General features: G+C 36.9%; 1 protein-coding gene across 2 annotated transcripts; it reads left to right on the top strand.

Moving 5' to 3' along the window:
• Positions 1-2,848: 2,848 nt before the first annotated feature.
• LOC149735817 (uncharacterized) lies at positions 2,849-15,279 on the top strand. Of its 2 annotated transcripts, none has more exons than XM_089878261.1 (8): positions 2,849-4,255; positions 7,650-7,774; positions 10,328-10,451; positions 10,997-11,124; positions 11,266-11,643; positions 12,019-12,171; positions 12,719-12,867; positions 14,451-15,279. In XM_089878261.1, the coding sequence occupies exons 1-8, from the start codon at positions 4,242-4,244 to the stop codon at positions 14,571-14,573; spliced, it is 1,194 nt and encodes a 397-aa protein (XP_089734387.1). In that variant the 5' UTR covers positions 2,849-4,241; the 3' UTR covers positions 14,574-15,279. The 2 variants fall into 2 exon arrangements, with proteins under 2 accessions (XP_089734387.1, XP_089734388.1); XM_089878262.1 differs by having other exon boundaries at positions 2,853-4,255; positions 11,524-11,643.
• The last annotated feature ends 17 nt before the right edge of the window (positions 15,280-15,296 follow it).

Below are 15,296 nucleotides of genomic sequence, written 5' to 3'. Positions count from 1 at the left end.
TTCGCTCGGCTCTGTCGGGACAAGTCGACAAGTGGACTTTGTGTAGAATCCCCAATCCACTTCAGCGAGAGTGCTTCAATGAAGATAGTTTTAACGAATTATCTCTAAATACGTAAACTTATGTGCTAAAACCGAATATCTGTTTGGAAATCGTATATCTTCCACATATTCCCTTTATTTTCCAATGTGTTTTTTTGGCATCCCAATGTTTGTTCCGGTAATGGAAACGTGTGTCTCAACCAGATGTGTCTTGGAATTTGGCCAAGCCAATTACGCTGACGTTTCGAGTTATTTATGGTTCTTGTTCGTGACCTTGGCACGTAGCTACTTCATTTGGATTTTAATTTAACCACCGACAATGCTTTCTAATTTTATAGTTCGATTTATTGTATTGATATACCTGGAAAAACTCAAGTTTATCACCGCAGTACTGAACAGGCGGATGTGACTCATCAATGAAAGCCGCAGACAGTATGTCATTTTAAAGACCGCTAGATGTTGCTAACAAGTCTTTTAATTCGGTTAAACACAAAATATTGCCCACGCAAGATCCTGCTTTTGGGAATCATTTCTATAGTATGTACCTTGAAAACGCCGCCGAAGTCAAAACGCGTAAACTTCAAAACGCCGTTTATGTCAATATGTATAGTAGGGTGGGGAAATACGGGACAACTTTAGCACATAATATGCTGATGGTGTATTAAACAATTAAGAACGGTCCATGGAAGTCGTGAGGATACGATTGTATAATTCCTTAAATATTCTTTGTTTGCTACCAGATGGAACGAGAAAATAAAATGAAAGAGTGTCCCATCTCGCCCCCCCCCCCCCCCCCCAATTACAATATATATTATAACAATATAAGTTCTGAAAATATGCGGTTATTTTTTTTTATTTTTAGGCCTATGTTTCTTACTTTTCAACTTTAATCAGTTTTGCTTTGAATTTTAAACAAACAGCTCTCTAACTTACTCGCCCTGGCAACTTCTAACCATAACAAACTAAGAAGACAAACCAGATTCATTTGTAAACATATACACCCTGAAAGAGGGAGAGCACACTACATGTAGGTGTGCCTGACAGTCATGATTATACAGTAATGTATTTCAGATTTATTACTCATATAGGGTAGTTATTGTTAGTTTGAAAATTAGTTGAAATACAAAATTTAATGTGATCAGAAAAAGCTACAGACACAGCAACAGCTAAATAATGAGATCTATCTCTTAAAATCCTATTTGTGCATTAATTTAATTCTTTTTTAACAAGATTTAATTAGATTAAATTAGATTGGACGTAGTTTTGCGGTTATTCACATCGATTTTGTGTCGTTGCTAATCAGTGTTTTATACGCACGAATTTGCCCAAAACACATTTTAAAAGTTATGTGTTATTAAACCGGTTGTTGGGCCTTCACCCACATTGAAAAGTATAATTTTGTTATGAATATATGATTAAAAAGCTACCCTTTTATCGTATTTCTGTTAAAACCTGTTTTTTTTTATGTAAGTTAAATCTTCGTATACGCCCACTGTACTATATAGGAGTTACGCAATTTTTGGTTAAATTTCGCTACAATATATTCCTAAGAGCAGATGACAGGTGAAAGTGTGCTTGAATGATTAGAAGCCTTTTGTGGTCATTTTAGCTACTCATGACGTCAGTTGCGGTACTGGTCAACACGATTTCCGTAATGACGTATATGGATAATGACAGTAATTACGGACTTATACAGTGAATTGTAGGTGTCGTACTTAGAGCAGTTGGGTTTGTTTAGATGCTACCTTATAAAGCATTCATTGCCAAGTTTCTATATATGCGTATTGGAAATTTTAAACCGCGTTTCTTGTGTGGCAAAACCATACACCAGAATTGCTGCGTCCGCACCGATAGGTGATATGTAAATAAGGCTGTTAAAGTTTTTCGTTAAAGTTGTTCCGTGTTCCCGGGTTCCGTTTTCGATATATTGCTCTGGCGGATAACACCACTTATGTTTTAATAGCCTAAGCACGACATGCTAAAGCACGGTCGGGTTTTTAGCGTTGACACCCACACACATGCTGCTGGTGTAATTTGACTCAATTTGTCTGTAAGACAACATATTCAAATTGAGATGGAATACCGCAATGGCGCCGAATTGAAGTGGTATCATATGTATGACGAACATGCCCACCCATACACGTTATAAAACAGTTGACAATTCAGAACGCCCACTTTTAAATGGACTACCCGTCGTACGGCACACTGCATGTAATCTCCTATGAAACGGCTTAGCGTTAAGTATTTATGTGTGAGAAATTTTTGTATTACCGTAGATATAAATCAGGGCTGCGATTTCTTGAATGTTTAATCCGGTATTTTTTTCGTGTACGGAATTTGGTTGGTGGTTAGGCTTGGTAATGGTATTGGTTATAGTGGTTTGTTATAGGCAAGTCGACTACTGGCCATCAAATGCAGTATGAGCACGTGTCAGGATTAATTACATCTTGTCAGTCAGTGGAAAGTGAGATCTGAAACGCTGCACCGAATGACGTGTTCTTAGAAATTTAACTTAATTTACAAATTCGATCTGTGGCTGTCTGGGGAGACTTGATGGATCGAATTGTTTTCGATACTCTCTGTGTCGTTTCCGAGGGGTTTTCGTTAATCCGACACCTGGGTTTGCTTTAAAAGTTTAAATCATGTTGACTCCCTGTGTGTCTGCACGCTACAGCCTAAAGGCGTGTGACGTCATCCCGCGCGAAAAAGTCCAAGTCAAGCGCTTGTACGCTACCGAGATGACTACCGAAACGCAAATTGAAGTACATTAGAAGCGCACTAGCTTTAGAGCGGTGGTTTGCTTGTTTGGGTGGTTGTTTATCAGTTGTAGTAAGCTTTTGACTCGAGCGCCTGTTCATATAGTTAAGATAATTAACTCTGCATGACATGTAGCAGAATAGTTTAATATGAGAGATGTAGCAGAGGTGATAAGCTATAAATTTAATCGGCAGCTCGTGGTTTCGACCTCTTGACGAGCATAGGTCGCCATCAACGCCCAGCACTTAATGATACGGGACGATGTTGTGCTGTTTAATTGCAAAGCAATTACTGGCGAATTATACGGTACGCGTATCTTTGCCTCGTGTCTTGTGCAACGGAGAATGTTGTGGAGCATTGTTTACCACGAGTATAGAGCAGAAAGAGAAAGAAACTGCACGCAGGAACAAGAAAATTAAAGGAAACTATGGAATGTATACTACATGAGTTACAGACTATAGTTACATACTGTAGGCGATGGAATCAAACAGAAAGGCGTGAACTGTTACACCAATTCGCTATGTTCGTAGTTTAATTACCACGTGCGTGCGTGTCCACGTCGGTAATATAGAGCTACACTGACGTTTACAAGCACATAGAAGCCATTTTAACGGCGCAGTTCGACGAAACGTGTGTCCGTAAAACGTACATTGTTCTATACTAAACGGATATTTTCAAGGGGCCGATACTATACACACTTATATGCACGTTGCGTTAGTTTAAGCGCATTATGCGCCTCTGGTATAAATGCTTTGAATAATACATGATCCTGTGTAAGGCCTTTCGCACTTCAACTTGGGTATATAACTTTACCGAATAAACGAAAGTCTGGAATTTTGTATATTGTTCCGATGTACTGTATACAGTGGGACATTTTTTGACCTTTTCAATACGCGGGAAATATTTGGATAACGAAAACGTGCATTATTTTGTAAGTTGGTCCGGTGAATGGTGCAGGTCAGCAGATTATCGTGGGAAGCTATCATTATAAAAGCTGCTTTTCTCGCTGTTTCGGATTTGGATATGTTAATTACATGCGCGCGCCTTTGCAGTGTTTGATCTTTTCGTAAACTTTGTTTTGGTTCGTGCAGGGTGAGGTGTATAATTACCAGTCAGTGCAACTGTGTGTTTTAGATACTTTGTGCCACGATCACGGAATTGGAAGCAACAAGTTCCGCTAAACTCACGAAGGAAACGAAAGATCCCCCCGAGGCTGGAAGCGAACTTGGGAACCTGTGATTAAAAGAGCTCAGAAATTCACTGCGGGCCTGGTACGGAGCTGTCTAGTTGTTAAAAGGCACGCCGGAATTCTGCGCATTTTTGGGCTACTACGTACAAGTACAAGACCAGAGTAAAACTTGTCAGAAGGCGCACTTCTTTATTTTTTGGATAGCGGAATCATTCGCAAAACTCAACGCAGCAAACGGTCGACACAAAAATCAACGATGAATATGCACAGGTTAGCTAACTTATGCATTATAGTTTGAAGTATTATAATGTTATAGTAGGGTGGGGGAAGATAGAACATAGCACGTGATATCCACATATTTTGATAGTGTTTTAAACAATTAACAACGGTCTATGGGAGTCGTAAGGAGACTGTTTTATAATTCTTTGAACCATATGTTTCATTTATTAGATCACTTAGGCATATTTATTTGAATATTATTACACAATTATTGCTAAGCTTTGGTGTTTATTTGGTTGTGCTTTGAAAGTATACGTTATATCATATTGTAATTTCACCGTTATACCAAACACAGTTTCTTTCATACACAAATTGTATAGCAGGGTTTAATGACACAATTAAACGAGATATTTTTGTTTTCCACGTTGTCGGGCAGCATGTATTATATAAGAACCTATTCCAATGGAATATGAATGAGAATTAGAATGTTCATAGCGTCTGTCAAAACCCGTGTAATTATGTCTAGCGGACTATGACAGCCGCACTTAAATGGGATCTGTTCTAAAATTAATGCCTCGCTGCAGTTCCCTTGACTGTCTTGATTCCACGTCACTTGACTGAAAATTCTCACGCCGGGAGAGTTCGCTTGTATGAGGGGCCTGTTTACAAACGTCGGAATACTGACCCTTTGTTAGAGCATGCACTGGAACGGTTGTTTTTTCGAGAACGTGATGTTGCTATCACGCCGTTTGTTTGGTAAATGTTTTGTAGTGGGTTTTCGCCACTTAGAAATGCAACGGTTTTGTAAATACGATGTCAAAAGGAACGCTCGTCGCGTTGTTCTGTCAAAACTGAACTAAAATTGATTTATTTTTGTAAATAGGAGTGTTGTGTGTTACGTCATACATATTTAGTAAGCAGTTTTGCATTTTTTGCGGTTGCCGCATATAGGGTGGGAAAATGGGACACCTTTTTATTATATTTTCTCGTCCCGTTTGATAGCGAACGAAGAACAGAATTCAAAGAATTATAAAACCGTATCTTCACGACTCCCATATGCACCGTTGTTAATTGTTTAAAAAAAAACGATCAACATGTTTGGATACTATGTGACAAAGGTGTCCCGTCTTCCCCCACCCTACTATGCATAGTTCTATACACATAGGCCATTTTGGTGTGATTTTGGCTATCCACAAAACGGATACCAAAATACAAAACACCAGTCTAATTTCAGTGTCATGCTGTTCTCTGTCTAATTTTAGAACGCGTTGTTAATGGCAGTAATCGGGTCGCACGCATCCACTCAAAGCTGAAATAAAACTTTGAAAATGGCCCATACTTCGACAACTATTTTAATAGCCCAATCAGCCTAAAATCGGTTTTCGGTTTTCGACGCGTTTCTCGAGTATTAGATCTTCAAATGCACTTTGGGTTGTAAGGTGTTTAACTCTGGCTAAAGTCAAATGCAACAATTTATTTTGTTTTCTAGTCAAGAATAGTTTCCCCTATTATTGTTTTGTTTTATTTGGTCCCATTGTTGTTTTTTAGAATGTTAATTTCTTGAAAACTCAAAATAAAAACGTTAAAGATGATATAATGTTGGATTAATCATGCGTGGGCATTTTTGCGCTATTATATTAATTTTGTCGCATTATAAACCTCTATAGGTACTTCTACAGCTTAATGCATTGAAAGATAAAATATAATTCGCCCACGCCCCTGGCCCGCTTCGCCGCTTCTAATGGTAGATTTATCAAAATAAACAAAATTGCCCGCACCGATGTATTGACACCCGACTCGGGTCGTGTAAGTCATCTTGCGGCTGCATCCATGTTGTGAAACGCTGGGCGGAAAGTTCATCAATTGCTTTGAACTTTTGGAGAATTTACTGCAGTCGTGGCTTGATATATGGCGGAATACACCCGTGACTGACGTAGCCAAAAAGGTCATGTAGCTTACCGAGCAAACGTCCCTTCAAAACAAACCCATGGTCTTTAGTATTCACATAGTATGGTGGGGAAAACGAGACACATTTAGCACACAATATCCAAATATTCTAATCGTGTTTTAAACAATTAATATCGATCTGTATGAAAGTCGTGAGGATAAGGTTTTATAATTCTTTGAATGTTTTTTTTTACTACTAAATAGGACAATAAAATAGAATACAAAGGTGTCCCATCTCCCCCCGCCCTACCATATGTATACATCCATCATTCTGTTTTGCTGCTAATGAAAGTTTCAACGTTTGGTATTTTAAGTGGCGAAAACTCAAGTTGTTTAATTTGTTTGGCTATACGAATATTTTCCTTCTTGGAACATTATTTTCTGATCACAACACGTAGTGCCCTCTTAGCGTAATTCTAGAAATACGCCCCTTTGCCATTTCCCATCATATTAAACTGATAAGGCGGGCCAACAAACTTCATAAATTATTAAGTCGCGTCGTCGGGCGACGTTCATTGGCCCTGCAATTTCCCATGAGAATAATTCAGTAAGTTTGATGCATCTTTACTTGGCATGTTCTAAACATCATTCTTTTTCGAAAAACACACACACCGCAATTTCTCAATACCTAACTATAAGTCCATTGGCGGCAATTGCCACACGCAATAATAATACCTGGCCCACTTACTATTATTTTGACGAACATGTAAATATTATAGAATATTTAGTACAATCAACTTTATACCACGCGTTCAAAATGACTCTGACGCAAGTCTACTTATATAAAGGTTATCTAATTGCTTTAAAAACAGAACGTTCGTGTCCAGGAGCGCTGACCGGGAAACTTTTCCGTGATTTTCGTTGACGTCCACCTCTCACCCTAATTGCCCACACTTATTTGACCAACGATCTACCATTTTAAACTTGTATAGCTTTAAATTGCTCGCGCCCAATTGTCGTGATTGTTTTCGCAAGGGCCGTTGGCTTCGGAGATATTTTTCGTTTTTAAGTCTTATCGTTTATATCAATGGATTTTTTCACGCCCTCGAAAGATAAGTGATTCATCTACTTTGAGTGTGTTTGTGTTAGGGGAAGGCTTATTTCCGAAAAAATACAATTTTAGTCTTACCTTTTTAACCGTTTCCTTTGCTGCTGCCATACTTCTTCATCTGATAAGTCCTATACCATTTTTTCTGTTATACCATTTTTAGGAATATTTACATATTCACATAACTATTTTTTGAAATCTAGATATAGTACTGTGGGGTAAGATAGGATGCTGATGCAAACTAAAATTCAATTTCCTGTTTAGAACAATTTAAAATGCTAATTTAGAGTCGCCGGGTTATATATGCGGTTATATATAATTATGTAAATATTCTTTGTTTACAACCAAATGATAATAAAAAGAGTAAAAATACGTCTTATCTTACCCCACCCTACTGTATCACTACCTAATTTAAAATACTATGCACTATTTTAAACTATTATTTTACAGTTGTCCAACCGTTATTTCAATACTCTGCTTGGTACTGGCTATGCCACACGTCAACGGAAACGTCATATCTTTAAACCTGCTCACTGCTCATGAAGGAAGCGGTACGACAGTGGATCCAATTCAAGGTAAATATTGTAGTTAAGTTATCTGAATAAACGAAGGTACTTCTGCACAATGGTGATTTTAGCACCGAGCTCTTATAGGTACTTCTGTATACAATATTAATTAAGGTATTTAGAGTATAGGCTATATATATATTTAAATATATTATTTTACACCAAGCTCGTTTGTATTATATTGGCCCAGAGTCTGTTAGAAAAATACAACATCGGGAATTGAATAACTATTAAAGAAACACTAGTTGTTCATACAGTTTCGTGCCAAAACGAAAATTTAATGACGAACAGCAACTGCTTTTTTCATGTGCGAAAATTAGAAAATCTTTTAAACATTAGAAACCATAGCGCAAATATATTTTACAAAATTCTATGAGGTTTCAAAAAGTTTATATATATATTTTTTATTTCGAAAGGGTGGTAACCATTTGCCATTATAAATATGGAAGTGTTAAACTGTTTGAACTTAATGTTCAATCCTTTTATTATGCTACAAGCGTTGTATTGCAATTTGTGTTTTGTAACTTTTAAAACCTTGACATTTGAAACACAGGTGCTCTCTTAAATACCTCTACGTGTTCCGTAAAGCGCGCGCGTCTATATCGCTTATATATTTATAACATAACAGAGGCCATTGGTTAATACAAAACAGAACCATTAGCATTTGAACCTATATGCTCCACCTAAAGCGGTGTCACTATCTTGTAAATTGTTCACAAACCATATAACCGCCACAATTAAGCCACCGTGTAATTGCCACCATACAACGAACGTAATAGGGTGACCGAGTTCTATTTTTGTACCATGTTTTCGGCAATTTTTATATAAGCAAAATTTGTACTAATGTTCGTTTTCTATGAAGAGCAGGACGAATAAAAATAAATCTGGCATAGTTAGGTGAAGAAAGATGGGACACCTTTTTATTCGATTTTCCCGTTTCATTTGGTAGTACACTAAGAACATTTAAAAAAATTATAAAACCGTATCCTCACGACTCCCATAGACTGTTGTTAATTGTTTAAAACAGAGTCAGGATATTTGGATATTATGTGCTAAAGGTGTCCGATCTTACCCCACAGCAGTGTATATCAGTTTCTTGGTTTAATATTATATTATTAATAATATTATAATAGTAAATTAGCCGGTGTCTAAAGGGGCATAAACCAACAATTTATCTATATTTTCGTAACCCACAAATGTTTTCATTAGATTTTATTGGTTCATATAACATGTTCTTTTTTTTCTTAGTAAGGTGTGCAGTAGCCGACCCCAATGCTTAAATCGGCCACATTTTGAAGCCACACCAAAAAAAAACTTAAATTTACCTTGACAAATTTTAAACAATTTAAATTTTCTTAGAACTGTGTTTGAATAGCAGCCAATGATGTTAGCCGTGACGTAGGCAGTTTTGGGCACCCTAACAACAAAGCGATGGTCACCTGAGTTCGATCACTTCCTATTTTATAAAATACGGTGCTATAAGGCTTAAGCCTGACCTTAAATTTCAAGCTGTCACTAAATTTGACCCCGAAGCATTTTAAGCTGTCACTAAATTTGATTTCTCCGATAATATTTTTAATTTTTTCTTTTTCTTGGAATTTATAATGTAAATTTAAGGGGTTCAAATCTGATATTCAATTGATGCAGAATATACTTAAATTTTTTAGGTGCTCTTAGATTAGGTTTTAATACAAGTTTATATATAATGCCCTAAAGACCAAAGTTGGGACGGTTTTTCGTATTTTTTTATATAATAAAGTCTTTAAGTTTATATATGTTTAATGCCTTAAAAACCTATAGATTTAAACGGTTTTTACGAATTTGTTTTTGTATTAAATTCTAAGTAAGCAGATGTAAATTAATATTTCTGCTTCTTTCCCTATCCTAAATCCGTAGTTCGTGTCGGTACAAGACTATAATTCCGTTCAATTATCTTCTGATATTCCATTCCAGTAGTTTAGGTTCATAATATCTTTTAAGCAGAGAGATTGCGTCTAAATCCCAATTTAAATCTTATGTGATATAGCTTATCCAATGTTTTGCATATACCGAACTATCCAATGGAAAACGCTGTATCAGCGTACTTAATCTGAATTAACATGAACCTAAGTTTAATTCCGTATATTAAACACCGAATAAGCGCTCCGCTAATGAAAGTTTAAATGGCCGTATTGTTCATAACTTTAACTTTAATCTGCACTGCAATCTGACACGCCTGTCGAAACGAACATAGCAGAAATTCTTCTTGGTTAAAAAGTTCAAAACACCCAAACTCGCGTGGTCACGATGGTCGATACCGTTGTCTTTTGACAAGTTTTAAAGTTACTATTTGTCAGTAAACATTTTCCCTTTGTAGAAACAATTATGTAATAAAGCGAAGATCATATCGGCTGATGATAAAACATGGGTTATACATATACATATGACGTAAACTAAAGAAAGGGTACCTGGCATACACTGCGCTGATAAATCAGCGTGATTTCCTAATAATCCAAACAAACAGTACCGTAAGGGCCTAAAAGTAATGTTATCTTATATTTAAAGGCCTTTTTGGTTTTTCAGAATGCATCACGACTTTTGAAGGTTACGACAAATATTACTTACAAGGAGCAAAAGAGGACAGTTACATTGCTTACAATACAACCACTTTTGATCAATGCATGATGAAGTGTTGCACAGAAGAAAGGTATTAGTTGCAAGTTGCATAATACATGACTGGCGCATGCCGATGAAGCTTAAAAGTTTGTGTGATGCAGCATTTTGATAGCGAACTCTTTGTATTTTGCATAACATATACACCAATGATGCGCTTTGAACCATAACATAAGCTTGATTGTTGAAGCTGTTTTGGTTGACACTAATGACTTCATGAATTCTTGATATTGTTAGGCTGTTTGACCACGTTTAACCTGAATATATACTGTGGGCGGTAAGATGGGACACCTTTAGCTTATAATATCCAAATAACCTGATTGTTTTTTAAACAATTTATAACGGTATATGGGAGTAGTGAGGATACGGTTTTATATTTCTTGTTCTTTGTTTACCACTAAATCGGACGAGAAAAGAGAATGAAAAGGTATTCCATCTTCCCCCACTCTGCTATATAGATATATATATTTATATATATATATACATTTGCATACATTTCAAAACAGTTTTTTTTTTATTTCTTTAGGATACTGATATAATGCTATTAATGGTTTATAAATAAGCATATTTTTATTTTAGGTTCGAATGCAAGTCTTTTAGCTTCCTAGTCGAGTTAGACATGTGTTTTGTTCTCAACATAACGCAGTACGATGAACGTGCAACTTTGAAGTTTTCTGTTCACTATGTTCACTACCAAAGAAAAATCGGTGAGTACATGCAAGTATACGCTTTATGGTGGTGATTGTAGACATGACTATATGATAAGACGCAGTAGGCGAGTCTTTAGAATTAGAAGTCTCCACTGTATGTGGTGACTTGTTGCGAAACACTGTGTTGTGGGTGAACAGATGTGACGACGTTTGCACCCGAGACAACAACCGACTCTGAAGAGACTTCACCCCGGATGACCCCTACGACACCGATGTCGACAGAGGAAGACGTCACGACAGCGGAGATAGACGTCACTTCCGCAGGGCTGGCCATTGAAGCGCTAGAGACGACTCGGGGCATGGCTAGTACCTCGCCTAGGCTGCTACGGTCGTCTACGCGGCGGAATGAGGCACCGAGAAGCATAAGTGCGTCTCAAACAGTTCCACTGTTGCCAGGTACCGATGAGCCCACAACGTTCGGAGCTACAGAGACTACCAATGTCGTAACAACCAGCTCGTTTCATGGCCCACGAACCATGAGGAATTCATATATTCCGTCGACGGAAACTGTTCGAAGTAAATATTATTGTTGAAAATATGTAAACTATATTGTATGGATGTTGTTTTGTGTTATAGACCGTTAGCATGCATTTTCGTGATTTTCTTATCAAACAAATTACATTGGGTTTTTAAAAACTAAAGTATACTTGTATATAAGCATACTACAATTACATTAATGCCATTTTTGATTAAACAGAGCAAACATCCCACTTGCAAAAACCTTAACCACAGAACATTAATCAAACACGTTAGTTAATAGAAACCCAATGTGCTTTGTGTGTTAAGTTCTCGTAGTCGTAGAAGGTTTATTTTGTTTAATCAGAATTAACACATATTTACCCTTAACAACTTATACTTGGTTCTACCCTGACATAAAATGTTCTATTTCAGCCATCTGCCCGCGTACATGCAAAAACGGTGGTGAATGCAGACTGTTTGAAGTTGCTGAAAACGAAGAGAATAACGAGCTCGAACCGGTGGTCGCTAGGTGTCAGTGTCAACCAGGTTTCTCGGGGCTATTTTGTGAGCAAGCGGCGCAAGCTGGTAAGTGTGGCAGAATATTAAATTGAAAAAGCGGCTTATTTAATTAAGTCGATTACTCAAGCAATAAAAAAAAAAACAGAACTTGTACAATGTAATATATAACCCCACAAAAGAACAATAGCATTAACACTTTTATAGTTTCCAAATTTCTCATATTTAATTAAGTATATTACTCAAGCAATAAAATCAGCCAGAACAAGAACGATGTAAGCACCTTAAATGAAATATAGCAATAAAGTACTTATATTTTTTTCAATACTTTAATTAAACCATGACTTTATAACACTGCTAAAATTATTATGAAATTTATTTATTTAAATTTGTATAGTAGGGTAAGATGGAACATGCTTTCATGCTCTGTTCTTGGTCCATTTTGCAGTAAAGAAAAAATATAAATAGAACTATATAACCGTAGCCCCGCGTCTCTAATAAAAACGAGCGCTGTTAAACCCCATCAGGAAAAAATGGGATGTATGCGTTAACGGTATCCCTTCCTACCCCACATTACTAAAATCTTTTTTTTACTTCTAATGTTGTATTTATTTAGCTGGAGTCCCAGTCTACGTGATCGTGGTCGCAGTACTTGGCTCAATCATCCTGATTCTGTTTGCCGCCGTTTTGGTGACGTATGTTCTGTATAGAAAACGCACAGGGAAGTACAGGGTTCGGGAACAAAGGCAGAGATGGGATAAGAAGGTAATTCAACAGGCTTATTACTTTTACCTGTAATAAAACGGTGAAACGATTGACACCTGTCAGGATTTAAATGACGAAATTTTATACTAAATATTTTGGTATATAGTAGGGTGGGGGAGGACGGGACAATTTTAGCATATAACCATAGTATACTGAAGTGACACTTCAGTATACTATGATATAACAGCCAAATATTCTGATCGTTTAAACAATGACCAACGGTCTGTGGGAGTCGTAATTTATAATTCTTTAAACGTTCTTTGTTTCCTACCAAATTGGACAAGAAAATATATTGAAAGAGTGTCCCATCTTTCCCCATCCTACTGCATATAGGGTTGGTGCAAGATGGGACATGCTTTCATTCGATTTTCTCGCACTATATTTGTTAGTAAACAAGAAATATTTACAGAATTATATGACCGGTGCCTGGCGACTCAAAAGTGCGATGTTAATTGTTAAAAACACGATATCATGAGATTCAGATGCTAACGGTATTCCATCTTATACCCCACAGTACTATATGTCCCGTACAATGCTGAATAAATACCTAGCTTTTCTTCCTGAATTAACTTCATTACGTAACTTGTTGCTTTCAACATTCCATGTCCAACCATTAAGAGTAGGAGAGTCGTGATTACTTGATTTACTTCGGAAATTACCCAATTATAATCGAACTTTAGCTTTCTTACGCATATCGGCGTATCCACTTAACCTCTGCCCAATAAAAATACCTAAATTGCTTGTTTGTTAGTAGTGTAATTACTCCTATTAAAGCCTACTACAATTTTTCAACACAAACTGCGCATGCGCTGAAAATAATATATCTGGACAATTATGTGAACCTATACGCCCGTTTTTAAACAATTAACACAACGCTTTATAGTCGAACTATGAACAGTTTGCTATAAAAAAATTTGACAATGCATTTACACACTATGGATGTTAGTGTAATGAACCTACTGTGACCCCCAGCAGCCTAAATTCTACAGGTCTGCTAGCGTGCCTCTAGCTCCCCTAGCGTGCCTCGTCGTAAGACATCAGCTAAATAGAGTTACACTGTAAAGTCGCCATTCCATATATGCCACAATATTATAAACGTGTTTTACTTTGCATGTCTTTAGAGACCTTACATTTTTTCAATATAATAATATAGTTAGTGCTTTCAACATAATGCTACAATGTTGGCTATGCTGACATTCTTTTCCCACCTTCCATCAACAGCGTGTTTTACTGACTGTCGTTTAGCTGTTATAACATCTTCTTCCTTCTTAAATAATACAATCTTCGCTATCGTTTTCGAAGAGATAAACGAAATAGTAGAGTGGGAGAAGATGGGTCACCTTGGGTACGTAATATTCAAACATCATGATCGTGTTCTATACAATTAACAACGGTCTATCGGAGTCGTAAGGATGTTCAGTTTTATGATCCGTTGATTGTTTCTTGTTTACTACCAAATGGGACGAGAAAATAGAAACAAAAGTGTCCCATCTTTCCCATCCTACTATAACTTTTGTTATGTCCCAACTTGTTAATTTCGACCTTATCATTGCCAGTTTTTAAAAGTGTAAATTATTTTTCAGTCAGACGCAAGAAGAGCCCAGAGTTTTAACTCCTTAGCAAGAAGATCGCCGGGTGGAAGTGAGCTGAGCGTTCCTGGCTCGGTAAACTCGACAGCTACTCGATCCACGACCACTTCCTCGTAATCTAGTTAAAACCGGTTTAATCCTGATGATCGCATCAAGTTCCTGCCATGGAAATGCCCGTGGGGAACAAATAACTTTTATCTCAATACTGTTTGAACACAACAAACTGAAGATGCCACTATTTCAATGTATTGCCCCTCATATTCTGACACGTTTTTGGGCTTGTACATATACGAGATCAATTGTTTATCTTCTGTATAGCGATTTTCAACTACTAGCGCGTACTCTTTGTATTATATGTTTCCACGCACATTTAAGCATTCCAATTGGAAAGTGTTGTCGCTAGAGCACACACACTTTCCAGTTTCTTTTGCCGTATTTTGCCCTTCGTTATCACTGTGATCATACTGCATTTGAAATGAAGTTCGTTATATATTCCAGTTTGCGAAATACCGCATACTTTAAAGGTTTCGCTTAAAATCATCAACGCATTACAGTGTTTACACTTACGACATGCGCCCCTAATTAGACACAAAAGAAGATTAGATTTAAACATCTAATGTCACTGGGTACATTTTTTCATCGTCCTTGTAAATTTCTTTGCAGAATCGAACCTTTTACCAACTCGTGTATTTTGTGCCTTCCGTATATCCTTGGTTGTTTTGATTCTGCTTTCGGTACCTTATGCGTTGTAAATTAACATTTTTTCATTAACCTCGCCACCTGAACCAGTTTAGTTTGAAGTAAAAACTGTATTTGTAAGTTATTTTGGCAATTTTTTTC

The sequence above is a fragment of the Ciona robusta genome, chromosome 5 (assembly GCF_009617815.1).
Source record: "Ciona robusta chromosome 5, ASM961781v2".
Classification (NCBI taxonomy): domain Eukaryota; kingdom Metazoa; phylum Chordata; class Ascidiacea; order Phlebobranchia; family Cionidae; genus Ciona; species Ciona robusta.
Note: the sequence above shows the minus strand (reverse complement) of the source record. Positions and strands in the feature narration are given on the sequence as shown.

Bases quoted from the DNA above. Each gene is read 5' to 3' on its own strand.
- LOC149735817 (XM_089878261.1), top strand. The intron at 11,644-12,018 runs GTAAATATTATT...GTTCTATTTCAG, and splicing joins GTCGACGGAAACTGTTCGAA to CCATCTGCCCGCGTACATGC. The intron at 12,172-12,718 runs GTAAGTGTGGCA...GTATTTATTTAG, and splicing joins TGAGCAAGCGGCGCAAGCTG to CTGGAGTCCCAGTCTACGTG.